General features: G+C 47.9%; 3 protein-coding genes across 3 annotated transcripts in view; 1 reads left to right on the forward strand and 2 right to left on the reverse strand.

Annotated features, from left to right (window-relative positions):
* Nucleotides 1–162: 162 nt before the first annotated feature.
* LOC143017185 (structural maintenance of chromosomes protein 1A) lies at nt 163–8,298 on the reverse strand. The gene is made up of 24 exons (XM_076171872.1): nt 7,908–8,298; nt 7,107–7,295; nt 6,835–6,947; nt 6,467–6,670; nt 6,135–6,373; nt 5,655–6,054; nt 5,464–5,546; nt 5,264–5,363; nt 4,875–4,982; nt 4,557–4,742; nt 4,257–4,436; nt 4,026–4,172; nt 3,786–3,923; nt 3,581–3,697; nt 3,385–3,491; nt 3,158–3,299; nt 2,875–3,020; nt 2,509–2,662; nt 2,309–2,416; nt 1,782–1,938; nt 1,386–1,692; nt 1,229–1,298; nt 1,029–1,139; nt 163–921 (listed from the first exon to the last, which is right to left on the reverse strand). The coding sequence occupies exons 1-24, from the start codon at nt 8,014–8,016 to the stop codon at nt 841–843; spliced, it is 3,696 nt and encodes a 1,231-aa protein (XP_076027987.1). The 5' UTR covers nt 8,017–8,298; the 3' UTR covers nt 163–840.
* Nucleotides 8,299–8,913: 615 nt separating this feature from the next.
* Nucleotides 8,914–11,988, forward strand: ribc1 (RIB43A domain with coiled-coils 1). Its single transcript, XM_076171867.1, has 7 exons — nt 8,914–9,112; nt 9,200–9,417; nt 9,507–9,621; nt 9,893–10,011; nt 10,648–10,884; nt 10,970–11,136; nt 11,493–11,988. Exons 1-7 carry the CDS (start codon nt 8,914–8,916, stop codon nt 11,572–11,574), a joined length of 1,137 nt encoding a protein of 378 aa, XP_076027982.1. The 3' UTR covers nt 11,575–11,988.
* Nucleotides 11,989–12,137: 149 nt separating this feature from the next.
* l1cama (L1 cell adhesion molecule, paralog a) overlaps nt 12,138–17,710 on the reverse strand; it is a 36,980-nt gene continuing 31,407 nt past the window's right edge. The window contains exons 21-27 of the mRNA XM_076171866.1: nt 17,407–17,529; nt 16,799–16,975; nt 16,593–16,706; nt 16,340–16,492; nt 15,842–15,973; nt 15,125–15,197; nt 12,138–14,683 (exon numbers count right to left, since the gene is read on the reverse strand). Of these exons, the coding sequence (XP_076027981.1) occupies nt 14,422–14,683; nt 15,125–15,197; nt 15,842–15,973; nt 16,340–16,492; nt 16,593–16,706; nt 16,799–16,975; nt 17,407–17,529 (1,034 nt within the window). The 3' untranslated portion in view covers nt 12,138–14,421. The remainder of the gene's footprint in view (nt 14,684–15,124; nt 15,198–15,841; nt 15,974–16,339; nt 16,493–16,592; nt 16,707–16,798; nt 16,976–17,406; nt 17,530–17,710) is intronic.

Consider the following 17,710-nt stretch of genomic DNA (forward strand, 5'->3'; position numbering starts at 1 on the left):
TCTCTCTCTCTTCTCTGAGTTGAACACATTTCTTAAGTTGAGTGGCTCTCTGTCTCAACTTGTCTCCACTCTAACAAGAAGCAATACACACACACACACACATTACCGAAGTGCAACTGAAGTGAATCACAACGCATACATCAAAAAGTAAAGGAGCTTAAATAATTCACATATTATTTATTGAAGCAAAGCACTCGGTAAGACAGAACAGACTCACACTGAGTTTCCTAATTCAGGGAATAAAAAGATGGCGTCCGTACAGAATTATGACTTTGCAGCTGAAGCTTTGAATGACTGATCTCACAAAAGGGGGGAATGTGTGTGTGTTCTCCGTTCGGGTCACTGCTGAAAAAATGTGTGAAAATGCAAATTTGTCCTTTTTTGTATACACACAAACAGATTAAAGACGAGAGCTTCATCGCACACGACTGCAAAGACGGCCAGGAGTATAAAAGTTCTGAAGACAAACACTGGGTTTCCTGTGGCACCGAGCACCGGATACAAAGTCTAACCGTCCTTAAGGTGGATTAAAAATTCAGTTTCCTTGTCTTGATGGCCAAATTTAAAAAGGGCTGCTTATATAAATGTACATCCATCATGGTGACGCGTCTATATAATGACCTACATGTTGTCAAGCCCCAAACAACACAAACAAACTCCTCACTAACGCACTATTCTAACAAAAAGAAAATACATCAACATAAAAAGTAAGTTGGGACCTGATGGATACATGTGTGTGTGTGTGTGTGTGTGTCGACGTCAGGATCCAGAGAGAGAGAGAGGAGCGAGCGAGGGAAGGCCCGCTCGCCCCACAAATGCCAGTGTTGGGGAGCGTCTGTCCTACTCGTTTGGATTTGGGTTGGCGTCGGGATACTGCGAGAGGTCAAAGGTCAGGACTTTGCTGATGACGCAATCTCCTTGCTGTGGATGGAAGAGAAGTAAAAACAATATAACTATGAGGCTCATGTGTGTGTTAGATGGACTTAAACATGGAGCCAATGTGTGTGACAGCAGTGAGACACACACACCTCTGGATAGACGCCGATGAGCGAGTCAGCCTTGGTGTAAAACTCCTCCTTCAGTGAGATCACGATGGCCTGGAAGTTCAGCACTGACTGGTCTTTGATGTAGTTGGCCACCTTTGGGGAAAATGATTGCCAGTGTTAACTTCAAATGAAAGAATCTCCTCTGCTTGAGACGTTAAAGAATCAGAACGTGACTTCCTCACCTTGCCGATGTTAGTGTTGTCCAGAGCAGCGTCGATCTCATCCAGGACGAAGAAGGGGGCGGGTTTATAGCTGCAGACAAGGTAGGAACACGTTAAATCACCTGTTTGTCATCTACAGTCTCACATTTGTCTCCATGTCCTCTCCACACTCTCTCACCTGTGGATGGCGAAGAGCAGAGCGAGGGCAGCCACGGTCTTCTCTCCTCCGGACAGATTGTCCATGGGCCTGAAGCGTTTCCCCGGAGCCACGCAGTTATAGTTGATGCCGTCCAGGTACGGCTCCTCCGGGTTCTCCGGGCCCAGGAAGGCCTGGGCGCTGCTGTTGCGTGACAGAGCTTTGTAGATCTCGTCTATGTTGGTGGCCACGGACTCAAAGCAGGTGTTGAAGCGATCGAAGCGCTCCTTCTTGATCTGCTCAAAGGCTTGCTTGGCCTTCTTGGCTCTCTTACGGGCCGCTTCAAACTCTGAGACACACACAAACAAAGACCACATGTTATCCACAAACGTCTCCTTCTGATTTAACCCAGCCTGCCCTCCTCTTCCTCCTCCTCACCATCACTCGTCTCTTGAAACTTGTCCCTGACGCTCTCCAGCTTCTCCATGGCCTTCATGTTGGGCGCGCTGATCCTCTGTAAGATGCTCTGCTGCTCGTTGAGACGCTGCTGCAGTGTGTTTGTCTCCGCCTTGATCTCCTCCTCTGTCAGTGTGTCCTGTGGGGAGGAGAGGAGAGAAGAAGCTGCAACTTAAAACCACCTTACCTGGAATTTCACCTCACAATATCAGTATCACCTCCAACGACACACTGATACACACTGATACACACTGATCCAGCTCTACGGAGGTCTGTACTGCCGCAGTGCAGTAAAGTGATACACACAGAAAGCTGAAGTGACTCTGTAAGTAAAGCTTTTATGGATTTATGCAGCTAACTTTGCTGATTCCCGTCTTACTGTCATTTACAATCTGAGCAATACAACCGCAGCACATTAGGAGCCATTATGTCTTTGATTCTCTGAACACAAAGAGAGGGGATGTCTCGGTGTTGGGTCTGAAAGCAGGCGTGTGGTGCAGAGTGCTCACCCTCAGGTCCTCAGTCAGGTTGCCGTAGTCGATCTCTATCAGAGCCTCTTTAGCCAGGACGGTGCTGGAGGTCCTCTGGCTGCTGGACTCCTCCGTCTGAGAGCTCCCCTGGAACCACAGCAGGGGCTCAGTTTCTCTTTCAGGAAGTCTGTCAGTGTGTTTAATAGTGTGTGTGTGTCTATGTGTGTGTGTCTGTGTACCTCTCCCTGGCTGATATCATCCATTGTCCCGGAGCGGAGCGGTAACCTGATGTCCTGCATCTTGCAGGCCTGCAGCAGGTTGTGACGGTCGCTGCGCTTCTGCTCCAGTTTGGTCTCGATGGCCGTCACCTCCTTCTGCAGCTGAGTCAACTCCCTGGGAGCAGAGGAAGACGGTTTACTGTGAGACTCCAGTCCAGGGTAACAGTCATGACATCAGCATAACATTCCAAACGTGTGTGTGTGTGTGTGTGTGTGTGTGTGTGTGTGTGTGTGTGTGTGTGTGTGTGTGTGTGTGTGTGTGTGTGTGTGTGTGTGTGTGTGTGTGTGTGTGTGTGTGTGTGTGTGTGTGTGTGTGTGGTTACTGACTTGTTTGCTCCGCCCAGTTTCTTGCGGATCTCCTCCATCTCGTGGTTTTTGTCGTTGACCTCAGACTTCTTGGTCAGATGTCCGTTCTTCAGGTCCTGCAGCTGAGCCATCGTCTCATCAATGATCTTCATGTGCCTGTGCTCCTCCTACAGGAAGACAAAGACACACACACACACATACACACATGCAGCAGATTTAGTGTGTGTCACATTGTGTAAGATTGAGGCCAGAAATAATCTCACAAACAAGTTAAGTGTTTAAATGTTCAGTTTCAGCTCTTCACCTTCTTCAGTCGCTCAATCTCAGCCTCGTCCTTCTTCACCGTCTGCTCCCACATCATCACCTTCTCCTGGTCCTCCTTCAGCTGGTTCCTCTCGTAGTCCAGCTGGATACCGAGGCGAGTCTTTTGGGTCTCAAACTCCAGCCTGAGACAGAACAGAGCCGGGTTAGAGACTCTGACAGGCTGAGGCGAGAGCTGAACCTCAAACACAACTCAACCATGGAACTCACCGCTTCTTTGCGATCTCATTCTGTCTCTTCACCTTCTCCTCCTCAAACTCCCTGATGTTCCTCACTCCGATCTCTTTACAGAATTCCACAAACACCTCATCCTCCACCTGGAGAACAAACAGGTTCACATGAGAGCCACGCCCTGATCTTCACACACAGGCTTTGACCCAGACTCCTCACTTAGGTCCTCACTCACCAGGTTCATGCGGTCACGGAGGTCTGTGATCTCCTTCTCACGGGATTGGATGATCCTCTTGATGTCGTTGATGCGGGGGCCAAAGTTTGCCAGCTCGCTCTCCAGCTTAGACTTCTCCTGCACGACACAAAGCAAAGAGGTTTCAAGTCCACATCCTCAGAGTGGAGAGAGAGAGAGAGAGCAGTGAGCTGTGACTCGGCCTCACCTGCATGTTGAGGGAGAGGTGGCGAGTCTTGGTCTGCTCCAGGTCACTTTGGGAGTACTTCAGTCTCATCTGAAGCCCGTGGGCCTGGGACTGCACCTGACGCAGCTCCGCCTCCTTCCTCTTGGCCTTCATTTGCTCCTACAGAGAGAAACACACACACACGTTGTCATGGTGAATTCAAACAGCTGACAAGTTTCACTCTGCAATAATAGAATCAATAATCAGATCTGTCTTTGTTACCTTGAGCTCCTCTGTGAGTTTCTCCTTCTTCTCCTTGAGTTTGTCCACGGCCTTCTCGTCCCAGCGCCTGGCCTTGGCCTTCAGGTCGCTGGCTCCTCCAGAGATGACACCAGACTTCTGGAACAGAGTTCCATCCAGGGCCACCGTCTGGTAGGTGGGAGAACATCCACACAATCAGGCCCCGAACACCAAACTGCTTACAGAGCTGTGATGTGAGACACCGGCGTGTACCTTGTGTCTGTACGGTCCTCCGAACGCGATCCGCCGAGCATCCTCCACGTTCTCACACACCAGCGCGTTCCCGCAGGCGTACTGCAGGGCCTTCTTGATGTGTGGCGGCTCGTAGCGGATGACGTCGATCACCAGCTTGGCTCCTCTCAGCTCCCTCAGCTTCTCGTCTGTGGGCTTCACCTTTGATCGCACAGGAAACAGGAACACCGTTTGGTTTTGTGCTACTTTCAATAGGAAAACTGGAGCATAATCGTGAGCCCAATGGGATGAAGCTCCAGTGTGTAAACATCTGGTACACACCTCCAGGTAGTCCAGAGGCAGAAAGGTCTCCGGCTCTCCTCTCTGCTCTTTGATGTACTGGATGCAGTCTCTGCCCGTCTTCTCCGAGTCCACGATGATGGCGTCCATGTTCTTTCCTAACACCTTGGTGACGGCGATCTGATACTTCTTCTGCGTGGGCTGGCACAAGTCGATGAGGCGGCCGTACTGGAGGAGAGGACGAGCGATGGAGAGAGAGAGAGCGTTTTAAACAAAGGTGATTTATAAAACTCCATCACCTTAAATGCTTCTTTTATGTCTAAAGCGTTAGATAAAGCTGAATCCTGTCAGCCTCCTCACCACAGAGCCGGGGTAAAGTCTCTTGATGCTCTCCATGATCTCAGCCTTGCGTTGTTGTCGGCTGTTCTCCTGCCGATCGATCCTGGCGTCTCCCAGCTGCTCCATTACCTACACAACAAAAACAATAACAATGCCAGTCTTTATCGATCCCCACGGAGACGTTCTGCTTTCGCTGGCTCACTTAATGGAATTATGAGTCCAGTTTGAATTACAGAATCTGCTTGTAGGCAGAATCACAGTGAGGGGGCGGAGCTGAGGACAAACATCATCCAAGAACTTATAAGCCCCAAAGGAGGAAAGGACAAAGACGCACTACAGCAGCGTGAGTCAGCAAAGAAGAGGCCGCCTGCTTCTCCACCACATTGCCCCTGTTCCCCCGCGCTCAGTACCTGGTTCAGCTCTGTGTTGATCTCGTCGATCCTCCTCTTGGCCATCTCCACCTCTTCGGTCAGCTCCTCCTCCATGCGCTTCTGCTCATCCAGAGATTGCCTGAGGAGGACGGAGACAAGAAGGTGTGAGAAGCAGAGTGGAGACAGACCGGCGTGGCTCGTCTCCTCGGGGTCAGAGCTGAGTCTGAACTTCTCCATACCTGCTGGTGGTGATGTAATCCTCAAGCTTCTCAATACGTTTCTGATTTTCCTCAATTTCTCGGATTTTCTGCTTGATTTTGGCCTGAAGAGAAGAGAGGAGAAGAGAAACGTTCAAATGAGCTGAAACAAAACAAATCCCCAGAATAGAAACCTGCTCCATCATCATCCTCATCTTCATCATCATATCTACCTCCGTCTCCACTTTCTTCCTCTCCTCCAGGTCGAGGCGGTCCTGGTCGGCCTTCTGGTCACGGTTGAACTTCTCCAGCTCCTGGGCCAGAGTGGCAGCTCGTTTGCTGGCCTCCTCCTTCAGACGGTGGTACTGCTTCACCTGGTTCTCCTCCAGTGTGAGGTCCTGGCCCTGGCTCTGCGCCTCCTCCTCCATGCGCTCCTCAAACTCCTGCTTGGTCAGCTCCACCGCCTTCATCTCCTTGTCCAGCTCGTCCATGTCCCCCTTCCTCTTCTTGTACATCTTCTGGGCGTTCTGCAGAGACTTGCGTGCCGCCTCCAGCTTCTTGATCTTGTGTGAGGTGTTTTCCTTGGCCTTGATGTACTGCGGCCTCTTCTGGTTCAACTCTGAGTCTTTCTCTCTGTAAGCAGAGGCAAACGTGAGACAAAGCACTCAGATGTAAACACAGGGGAATATGGTGGTCGTATCCCTTTCACTCACTTGATCTCTTTCTCGATGGTCTGCTGCTCCCTCATCAGTCTGCCCAGCTCCTTCTTCTTGTCCTTCAGCTCCTCCTCCACGTGGTCCATCTTCCTGCGGTCCTTGTCGATCTCCTTGTTTCGCTGGCTCAGCTCTTTGTTCAGCTTCTCGATCTCCGCCTCGTTGTGGTAAAGCTTGAAGAGCTGCAGCTGAACGCTGGCCCTCGCTACTTCATCCTTCAGACGCTGGTAACGCTCAGCCTGGCAGAGGGAAGGGAGAAGAAAGAGACGGATGTTAATTATTATCATAATCAACCACCGGCACATTGAAGCTTCACGACTCTAAACACTCACCTCCTCTTTCTCCTGCTTTGCTTCTTTGCGTTCAGCAGCAATGTTCTTCTTCCTGTGGTAATTAAACTGAGTGTCCTCCTCCGCTTTCACCATTTCCTTCTTCCTGCGGTCGTACTCCTGGGCCAGTTCTCCAGAGCGTGAGATCTCCTCAAACAGAGCCGTGCGCTCCTTGGGGTTCTTCATCGCAATGGACTCCACAGCTCCCTAGAGAGAGATGAGGGGGGAACGTAAGTGGTGGTTACTAAGTGCAGTATTAGGATTTACAGCCACACTGTGAATCACAACGCCCTGAACACAAATCTGCCACTTGAAAGATTCACAGATGAGTTCGTCTCTGTCAACAAAGCATTTCAGCGTTCCAATCTGACCTGGAAGACCAAGAAGTTCCGAGCCTTGATGAGGATTCCCAGTTTCTCCAGCTCTTCGCTGTACTCAGGCAGGCCAACCACCTTACTGTTGATGCGATACTCAGAGGAGGAACCTGATCAATCAAGACAAAACACATGGGACACATTAGAGAATCAAAGCTTTCACACTGGACTTAGTTAGGACCGTTTACATCTGAAGAGAGCCGATCTTATGAGTGTTTGTTTGTAGACCTGGAGCAACACTGGGTGAGACTGTGAGTGTGTGTCCGTACCGATGATGACCCTGGTGAAGGAGCGCTCCTCTCCGTTGTCCTCCTGGTACACCATGCTGACGAAGGCTCGGTTGGCGGCCGGCTTCCCTACAGGCGCCCCGTGGATCAGATCCTTCAGGGTCTTCACACGCAGGTTACTGGTCTTCTCTGCCAGCACAAAGCTGATGGCGTCCATGAGGTTGGACTTTCCTGCCAAGGCAAATAGATCAGGAGGAAAGGGGTTAAAGCAAAGCAAGACGCTGAATTAGAAACATGGAGACATCAGGAACATAAGCTCTGGATGGCTGCAGGTTTGTGTGTGATGTGGTTTAAAAGGCAACAAAAAAAGGAAAACAGAAAAAAATAAAACTATGAAAATTAAAAAAGTGTTTGTAAAATTGCACATCTAAACTCATATAACAAATCATTTACGATCCATCAAACAGTTATATGTGACGTCATCATGTTAAACACACTGTAACATACTGTACTTTAGTCCGAGAAAACAGAATAACGTGAATTACTGAAAATGAATTACGGAAACGATCACATCACATCTGGCAATGTTCGTGAAAAATAAGAAACTGTAAATATATTAGAATTAAACTTCTTTCATCCGACATCAAATGAACCAAAGTGAGGCTATAATATGAACGGGAGAAGATAGGGAGACGAACTACTGTGCCTGGCCTGCAAACAGCGCCCGCATGTACAGTTTCTATACATTAACAACATCTGAGACATTTAATCTGAATAACTCAACATTAGCCGAAGCTAGCAGGCAGTCTGCAGCAGCATTAGCCGCTCGGTATCATAACATACCTGATCCATTTGGCCCGATAATGGCTGTGAACTTGTGGAAAGGTCCAATGATCTGTCTTCCTTTGTAGGACTTGAAGTTTTCGATCTCTATCAGTTTTAAGTAGCCCATCTTTGTTATGTTTGATGTTCTGAAAAAAATAAAAACCTACTGAGAGCTAACAGCTAGCTAAATGTTAGCTAACGCTAGCAGCCGATGTTTACCAAACAAACTATGTGGCGGGAGAAGCATGCACGCAAACGCATGAACCTCCGCTCCGGTTATCGATAACGCACGCATGCGTCAGAAGTACATCTTAAGTCTAATCACTTAAAACGCTTCCAAGTGTGAATCAAATAAAAGCGAAGCGGCGGTGACAACAATGCGCCATTTTACAATCCAACAGGAAGAGCCCTGAGCGCGCGAGGCACGTAATCACGGAGTTCATCGCGAGATCAGGCGCGTGTTGGCATTCCAACGGTATCTTCGTCTCTTTGACGCTGCTTCTACATTCACGTACAAAGAACACACAATAAAACGAGACACTTTCTTAACATCCTATTGTGTGTTGTACACAAGCATCAGTTCGCTGCTCCGATCTGTTATTGACATTCCGGGTTACCGGAAACTAAAGCGCACCATGGTAACAGAAGGCGTGCAAACACAGCGGCCCGCGCGGTGAGACGCTTTCAGGTACATTCACTCCATACCTGAGCTTGACATCACGGTTATAATTATAATAACATGACGTCATATACTAATCTTTAAAAGGAGAGCGTTCTCGTTGGTAGATGAACTCTTGCAGTGCTTTTGTATTAAAGAAACTCTCACTCTATTAAAGGTAAGCACTTGTTCGATGACCTCTGTCTTTCTTCGAACGTAGTTCTTAAATTGTAGCGTGAAAACATATAGTCCATATAATGTTATTGAACGCTGTGGTGTGTGTTCTCATTATGTCGTGTTAGCAGCACACATGTGGTGTAAGTCTACAGCTGTGATGTAACCTCCTTTCCCTCATTAACAGGGAAAATGCACAAAGTAGATTTTACTGTAGAACCGTCCGATGACGCGGCTGTGGCGCGCAGGCGAGTTGCGGAGGCTCAGCGCAAGGTCCGGATATTCAACGACCGGGTCCGTACGATCGGTCTGGACCTGCAGGGTCTGGACAAACAAGTCCGGGAGAAAAAACAACTGCAGGACACGCAGAGACAGAAGGACAACGATTATAGTAAAGAGCGGGCAGGGTGAAGTTTGCACATGGCTCCTCTGCATGTGGGCTCCATGAGTGACAGGTGCTCTTTCCTTTATGATGCAGATGAGATGAGCAGGCGTAATAACGAACAGGTGATGCAACTCGCGAGAGATGAGAAGACGAGACGGGAAGATGAGTACGTCGCGCTCACGGAGTTCTGGGACTCTCAGCCGCGGGTGGAGGAGTATCGTGATGGGGATCCCCGGTATGAACTGCAGGGGGCGTTCGCGATCCCCATCCCAGAGAGCCAGCTGGGGGCTTCCAGCATGAAAATCTTTGTGGTAGGCTCTGTGTAGTGGATTGATGCTTGGTATAGACATCACAACACCAGCGGGACAAAACAGATAAATAATCTTTATTTGAATGGCAGGGAGAAGATCTGGGAGCGGCAGAGAGAACCAGAGAGCAGATGAGGCAGACAGAGAGGATTTTGCGAGAGCAGAGGGAATGTGATGAGAAAAGGCAGATGACAGAGAAGCACAGAGGTGAAAACATACTGTACACACTCACACACACACACACACACACACACACACGCTTCATGCTTCCCTGCACAAACAATCACACACTCCTACACACAGTCCGTATTGCCAGGTGGCACTGATGGATGCTCATCCCACAGAGCCATTATGCATGGGAGAGGGAGTGTGTCACCCAAGAGTGTTGTCGTACAACCCGTAATGGAAAGTAGGTGATTTGCAGCGTGTGTTTGTGTGCGCATGTGTGTGTGTGTGTGTGTGTGTGTGTGTGTCACAGAGATGCTGGAGGGCCAGGTGACAATGCATCAGGACCAGCAGGTGTCTCAGCTACAGGCACTTGAGGACGAGTGGAAGAAAGCTGAACGCATGGCGCTGGACAACTACAACCTGGCTCTGGTACCATTCATGCATGCACCCGTACACACAGATGGACACGGTGACATACACACACACGCACACACACACACACACATACCACCCACTGTGAAAACTCAAAGCAGAAACCCAGTGAGGAGTTGAGCAGACATGATTTACCCAGGTGGGATTTTCATATTAAAAGGGAGTAATTGAAGATGTTAAACGATGCGTACACACACTTGGTGGGGGGAAGGCGGCCATCAAATGAGTTAGTAGATGCAAAGCACACGGTTAAACTGCTTTGATGTATGCGTGGACCTTGTTTGTTTCTAAAAGCCCCATTTAGCTTCCCCCTCATTTGCCTCAATGCACTCGGTTGAATCCTCCAGTGGGAGGCGTCGTTATAAATCCTTCATGTCTTGGTATTTGTCTTGACAATTATGTGGTTTCTCTAATAACCACTCACACGCATGACGCACAAGCAAATACAACCGACTGAGTGGATATCTCAGGAGGACGTTTGCCCCTCGGCTCACACACCTCAACTCTGTACTGGAGCTAACCGCAGATTCAGGGTTGGGTTTCATAAACATCCCGATCCCAATCATCAGGGGATTAATCACTCAGCTCGGCCCGGATCAGCGGTTAGGCCTCAGCTCTGACTTGTTTCCGCAGGCTGCACAGCTAGCAGAGAGACAGGACTTGCAGCGGAGGAGAGAGGAGGAGCAAGACCTCGCGGAGGTGAGGTACGCCGTGACATCAGACATGTTGACAGAGCGCCCGGAGGCGGCTGTGAGAGCCGTGCCTTCAGGGAAGCCAGCCAGGGTCATCGTAGACAGGTGGAGGGGGATGGTTCCAGACGAGCTGCGCACCATCCGCAGGGAGCAGGAGGCACAGCGCCGCGAGAAAAAGGTAACGATGTCACCCTGAGAAACAAGACAAGACCCGTATGTGCAGGACACTGAGCCATTCATGTTCAAGTTACGTGTTCCTTTAGAGAGAATCTGAGGCGGAGAAGTTTCAGGACACAGCCTGGGACCTGCAGCAGCTGGAGATCTCCAATGAGGTCACAGACTTGAGGCTGAGGGAAGAGAGTCTGAGGAGAGAAGAGAGGCTGGAGATGGTACAGCGCAATCTGCAACTGGCCGACCAGCAACGGACACAGTGAGCAACACACACACACACACACACACACACACGCTCATCCTTAGTCAACATGCATCAATCAGCCTCACTGACAAAAACCTGTCTCAGTATTGATGAAAGGTCGTGTTATTATAGTGAAGCTTTCCCTGTAGCATCAATCAAACTCATGTTGGGTTGAAATATAAAGAAAATCGAAATAAACAAAAAAAAAAAAACACAATTGAGATCAAGTTTGATTGATGTGACACGGAAAGCTGAGTCTAAGTATTTAGAGAATTAATGTAGAATTCAGATTTTGATGTTTGGAGACTGTTACTAACTGTGTGTGTGTGTGTGTGTGTGTGTGTGTGTGTGTGTGTGTGTGTGTGTTGCAGTCAGGAGTACTTGGACAATCGAGTGTACACTAACAATCCCACTGAGGACTACTTCAGTCAATTCAACACCACCTCCCGCTGAGCACCGCTACACCGTCTACAACTGTTATCCCTCAAACTCTGTGTGACTTTGATACTGAGCGCTCTGACCTTCACACACACACTCTTAGACGACATGGATGCACTGAAAAACTGTGAATGTTGTGACGGATGACAGACAGCCGATCCTGTTTTGGTACAGATTGTTCCAGGTACTTTATTTGTCAATCACATATCCAGTTACAGTGGTTGATTCATAATGCAGTTACAATATTATTGGCCCCATACAAAGTCTCACTCTGAGCACTCCAAGCTCATTGCCTTCCCCCTCATGGCACAAATACACACACTGGTGCACTACACACTCCACACTGAGGCACACCTGCACCCCGCCAGTGACACAATAACTCACAATTCTTCCTTTCTTTCCCCCTCCACCTCTTCCTCCCCACAAAGTCCTGACAGTCTGTTTGCTTCTGAGTACTGAAGAAGCTGCAGACGCATCAAACTCACTTTTTAAAGAGTGTTTTGTTTTTTTTAAATATATCATTAACTATAAAAAAGGGAAAACACAACAGTGGCAAAGCAAAGGCCAGTGTCCCCAGCTTTCTCCTGAAGCGAGTGGCAGGTGAGTGAGTATCTGTGTGTGTGTGTACACTCGTCCCTCATTCAAAGCTAACATTTGCCCCCAACACTGACAAACAGGTGTTTAGCAGCAGATAGTCGAGATAGAATATTGGCTTTTTAATCTGTCTGTGTGTGTGTGTGTCTTTTTATCATTCCTGTATGAAAATAAAAATTTCTAAAAGCTTTATTTGTCCTGAGTGTGTCTGTACAACCAACAACAGGGAGCTTACACACACACACACACCTGGTTCAGCGGCGCTATAGTCTTATAACACACACCCCCCCTCCCTCTCCCCTGTGGGACTGGCAGGAGGTGGAGTTGTGCCAGTGTGGGGATACAGAAACAGCAACTTTGCATATAGAGTAAGTCCTCCCTGTGGTATGCACACACACACTGGCTCCCTGCCTCTCTGCTGCGTCAGACCAAAGCTCCACAGATATTCACTGCACTGCAACGCATGACTCCATGGTGACGGGCATGGAACACAATATTAGTTGTCGTCGTAATGTAACTACTACTACTATATCACTAAATGCTGTTAGGAAGGAATAGACTTTTTTTTTTCAAATGTGGAAATGCTTGTAAACATCTACAGAACAATGGGGATTTTTTTTTTGTTTTTTTTAGCATTTTTCAATTTTTTTCTTCAACTAGGAACAATTTTTTTTATGTATTTTTTTTGCTAAAACAGCCATATCACCGCAGTCATTTGTCAAAAAACTAAAGTGTGAATTCATAGCAGAGTACAAAGAAGAAAAATAACTACTTGCAACATTGTAAAATAAATAAGTCTTCAATCTGGACATTTTTCACATCAGGTTTCATATCAAACGTGGTTGGGTTTCATCAAAACAATCTCCAAGAGTCGTATTTACATTCAGAGACAAAAAAAAAAAAGCGTCATTTCAGCTGTTGGTTCTAATCCCATCAGTACCACGAAGCTCAGATCTTTACCAGACTTCTGCCACATCCTGAAAAGAATACATTCTCTGAGTTTGATGTCAATACCAACCGTAAGCCTTTATTATACATGGACTGGAATCATTCAACCTGCCTACAACATTAGCTTGCATTGACGAGGGCCCGAAAATAAAAAGAAGACTCCATTCCCTAGTCTGCACATTGACATAAATACTGCTCCTCGCACAGTTTGCGTAGAGTGAGATGGACAGGTATGAAAGGATTGTTAAATAGAGACAACAATGATTTTAATACACTGTAGAAAGAGACAAAGACACATACAGAAAGCTACACATAGGTCTCTACACAAAATAATTACAATATCATACCAAGAATGACATTACACTTCTGATGGGAAGGCGAGAGAGTAATGACATCACTCTGGTGCTCTATGCAGACCCAGCAGGCACAGGAACTTAGAAGGAGCATGTACATATCTATAATACTGTATTATGGCTAAATAGATAGATGTAAATGCAGCTATATACACCACACGCTACTCAGCATCTTCACAGCAACTTCCCCCTTTTATGCATCCAGTGTTAGTTAGAGTAAGAAACTTGGCTTCATCTGGAAAAAACGTCAGAAAACGTCGAAAAACACAAATAAACGTAGAAAAATATGACAAACGAGTGACATAAATAAAGATGACAGATGACCACAAGTGTTGTTTTGTGTTGATATATGTTTGTAGAAAAATTAAAAATGTAGTAGAGGAGTAGAATGTGAAACGGGTCGGACACGACGGAAATCAACGTGTGAAATAATGTGAGATGAATGTTTCAGATTTAAGACTTCCTGTTTCCCCCACACTAGACTCACCCTTCATCCTCTTTGCAAATGCTGGACTCTGCGTCTCTATAGGGTCGCGTCTAAAAACCCTGATATGTCTACCTCAGTGACACGACGTCATCTAACTTCATATCAAGTTGTTAGAGGAAGGAGGAAAGAAAGAGAAAAGGAGAAAGAGAAAGTCAGTCATTCAGGTGTTTGCTGTAAACTACACGGAGTAAGAGGCGTGTCTAAAGACATCATTAGGTCAGAGGGTGGCTGTATGTCATCAGTCAAACATGTATCTCACTGTCCACTACGTTGGACACTCCTTTGGTCAAAATAGTCCAGTCGATCAGACGCATCTGAAGAGTCAATGTGTTGATTGTGTGTCAGTCGTCAAACTACAGATCAGCAGGTCAGAAGGGAACAGGAGCGTATGGGCACAGATGTGTCGACACGTTTTGGTCAGATGGTCCCCAGGGGGGGTGCGTAGAGAGAGGGGGAAGGGGGAGGGGGGGGGGGGGGGGGCTAATCTAGAATGGCGGCTGAGTTAGGCACGCCGTTGGTTGCTGAGGGAACGTTGGTGTTGTTGAGCAGCGAGCTGTCAGCGAGGCCCTGGAGCGGCTCCGGCCCGTCGCTGGGTCGGCTGAACTGGCTGACCAGGGACTCGTCCATGTTCAGCTCGGTGGTCAGGGCGCTGCTGCCGTTGAAGTCCAGGTTGTCGTCGGTGCACAGCTTGCTTTCCTCGCACAGGGACGCCTGGCTGGCGTTGCCCTTCTCCTCAATGTCACTGCAGCCCACAGAGGAGAAGAAGAAAGAATGAGCAAAGCAGAAGAGACGGCGGGAGGTCAAAACTAGGGATGAGCTTTGACCTCGTGAAATGTTAAATATGATCTCAGGCAAACTGAAAAAGGACAAAGCATTGAATTATGATGCTATGATTCTATCAATGACAGGTAGGTCAGTCATAAGTCACGGGCAGGGTGTGATAATTAAGAGGGTTAGGGAAAGCAAACACAATCACAGCGTACCTTTCTAGAGATCTGTAAAGCAGGGGCAAGCATTCAGGAGGAAGAGGCACAATGGAGGGAACACAAAGGGTTAAGAAGCACAAACAGAGCAGAGGGAATCAGTGTTGACTGTGTTAGGAGGCAGAATTTAAATGATCCATTAAAACATGATGAAGAGTGGAGGAAATGTTCTGCATACGTAAAAGCGTGGGAGGACAAACCTGTACTCTCCAAACGTGTCGTCCTTCATGGGCCGAGCCTCCGAGTCCAGCGGACCCTCCTCTTTGTCTTTCACTGCCAGGGAGAGAGAGAGAGAGAGATTATTGGATTTCATTATCAGTCCATTCATCAGCCAGATCAGAACCACTTCTGTCTCTAAGCCACCGTCTCACACACACCATAATGACTTTCTGTCAGATGGCGAGATAGCTGCCAGTGACAATGACATCCTATAGAAGATCTATGTCTGCGTGCGTAGACGACGGCGATACGTCTGCTCCTGCGTCCGTGCTATTATACAGCTTCTAGTTTCAATTCCTATCTTATTTCTACGCTGATTTACCACAGAATGAGCCTATTGTTCAAGGAATAATGGCTATAATGGCATTTATTATTCAATTAATTCTTAATTTAAGCGCAGAAGGGATTACGTCTGGTTTGAGGGTTGAGACTGAGGGCCCTCCTTTAATGAAGAACACTCATTTGTGGCTCTTTCCTCTACTTTGCCGCCTGTCCGTACTGCTGCAGTGTCATTTGTTCTGCTGGTCATCTTTATGGCTCCACTCTGTCCAGAGTTTACATTAAAGCGTGTAAAGAGTGATCTGAGGCACAGGGAGGACTATATATAGTGTTGATATTACGTTGTGTAAGAAGGTTATTAAAGCTCTCAAGGTCTCTGTTGATGATTTCCAAGCACTCCTTTAATGTGCAGCACTTACCTGAATACTTCCCCCCTTTACTCCTCTTGATGAAGCAGAGGATGAGCAAGATCAGCAGCAGGAGCACGACGGCACTCACAACTCCGATGAACCAGCCCTGTGTAGCAAAGCTGGACTGCATCACCGTCACTCCTTCAGGGGGGAAACAGGAAGGAGAGAGAGAGAGAGAGAGAGAGAAAGTTTTGGTCAGGCAGGAAACAGGAGGTGGGAGACAGGAGGAGGTGGGAGACAGGATGGAAGGCGAGGTGGAGAGGATGAAAGGAGGAGCGGCGTGTCGCTGGGGAGCCAAAGAGTACGGCTCAATATACACACAAGGAAGGGATCGTTTCAAATGAAGACATATCATAACACAGGCTCTCTTTTCACATTGGACTTTGAAAGCCCCTCACAGGCATCAGAGGCTCAGGCTTTGTGTCTTGGGTGTGTGTGAAGCCCAGAGGAGAGAGACAGGGGATGAAAGAGATGTGGATGAATGGAGAGGCGCAATGTTCATATTACCAGTCCCTTCAGTCTCAATCTCTTCCTCCCAGAAGGTGTTGTTGTTGCAGATGAAGCGCAAGCGATAAGTCGAGCCAGGAGTCAAGCCCTGGAGCTGAAAGAAGGACAGAGAGGAGCTCACCTTCTCCGTCTTCTTCCATTTACTGCCACCGGCTGAAAGACAACAAAATGGCAGATTTACCAGGATTAGGAATCTGTTGCTACAATTAAGGCTGAATTCCATTTGAGGATATTATTGGAGATATTTTCACACCATTCTTGTTGAGATAGTAGATCTGGAAGTCCACATTCCTCTGCCTCTTCTTGGTGAGCCACGTGACGTTAACCAGCGTCTCTCCCACGGTAACGCTGATGTTGGCAGGAGGGGCTGGAACGCATTTAGACACACCACTCAGAATAGCATCCTATGTATAGGTAACCATGGTGACGGTAAGAAACACGGTAGACTCGTAGCCGTACCTCCGTCGAGTACAGTGGCGCCCGTCTTCATGATGGGCTCTCCGTCCCCGGCACCGGTGCACCCCCTCAGGTAGAAGCGGTACTGACTGTGTCGGTCCAGAGCCTGCAGGGTCAGGTTGGACACTGCAGGGTCCTCTATGGACACAACCTGCATGGGGCTGTCATCGCTCTCCACAACTGATCACAGCACACACACACACACACACACACACACACACACACACACACACGCGCAAACACGCCCCGCAAACCAATCAGTGCTGCGTCTCCAACATGGTTGCCCGGGTGACAGGTGGCTGACTGATGAGCATCATTAGCAGGTTCTGCTCTCACATTTTCCAGGCTCTATTGATTTTGCCGTGGATGTATTTACTTTATGTCATCACACTAATTTCATTATGTATGTAGAGGAGGGAAATATCAATAAGATGACTTTTTACTATTTTTATGAATCTTGTGGGTTTTACAAAGACAATACAAAAAACCAGATTGATCATTGTATCTAATTATATCTAAATATATGTCTAATGTATTCCAGTAACCCAGCTGGTTCTTAGCCTGTGTTAGGTTCAGGTGCATATGATAAGAGCAGGAAAGGTCAGACTCACTCTGTTGGTACTGCAGCAGATATCCTTTGAGGACACCGTTGGGCTGATGGGGAGGAGTCCAGTGGAGCGTCATCTCCGTCTCTGATGGGCTCTCCAGCCGCAGGGACATGGGTGGGCCGGGAACTAGACACACACACACACACACACACACAGCTCTGATGAAATCTCCACGTGTCAGAAGAGGCAGCGTCACACAGTTCTGATCCACTGTCACCTACTTTCTCTAACACCTTCCTGCTCAATAATATCTATCTGAGCATTGATTTCTTACCGCCCGTCTCTCCTCCTCTCCCACACTCTACTA

Source organism: Genypterus blacodes, unplaced genomic scaffold (genome assembly GCF_046128005.1).
Source record: "Genypterus blacodes isolate CSIRO-AG114 ecotype Tasmania unplaced genomic scaffold, CSIRO-AGI_Gbla_v1 ptg000274l_1, whole genome shotgun sequence".
Classification (NCBI taxonomy): Eukaryota; Metazoa; Chordata; class Actinopteri; order Ophidiiformes; family Ophidiidae; genus Genypterus; species Genypterus blacodes.

What these genes read in the sequence shown, in the direction of transcription:
- ribc1 (XM_076171867.1), top strand. Translation starts at nt 8,914, where the DNA reads ATGCACAAAGTAGATTTTACTGTAGAACCGTCCGATGACGCGGCTGTG. An exon ending in ACAGAAGGACAACGATTATA is followed by an intron (nt 9,113 to 9,199) that starts GTAAAGAGCGGG and finishes TTTATGATGCAG; the next exon opens with ATGAGATGAGCAGGCGTAAT. An exon ending in GATGACAGAGAAGCACAGAG is followed by an intron (nt 9,622 to 9,892) that starts GTGAAAACATAC and finishes TGTGTGTCACAG; the next exon opens with AGATGCTGGAGGGCCAGGTG.
- LOC143017185 (XM_076171872.1), bottom strand. Translation starts at nt 8,016, where the DNA reads ATGGGCTACTTAAAACTGATAGAGATCGAAAACTTCAAGTCCTACAAA. An exon ending in GGAAGAAAGTGGAGACGGAG is followed by an intron (nt 5,547 to 5,654) that starts GTAGATATGATG and finishes TCTTCTCTTCAG; the next exon opens with GCCAAAATCAAGCAGAAAAT. An exon ending in ACCTGACTGAGGACCTGAGG is followed by an intron (nt 1,939 to 2,308) that starts GTGAGCACTCTG and finishes TCCTCCCCACAG; the next exon opens with GACACACTGACAGAGGAGGA.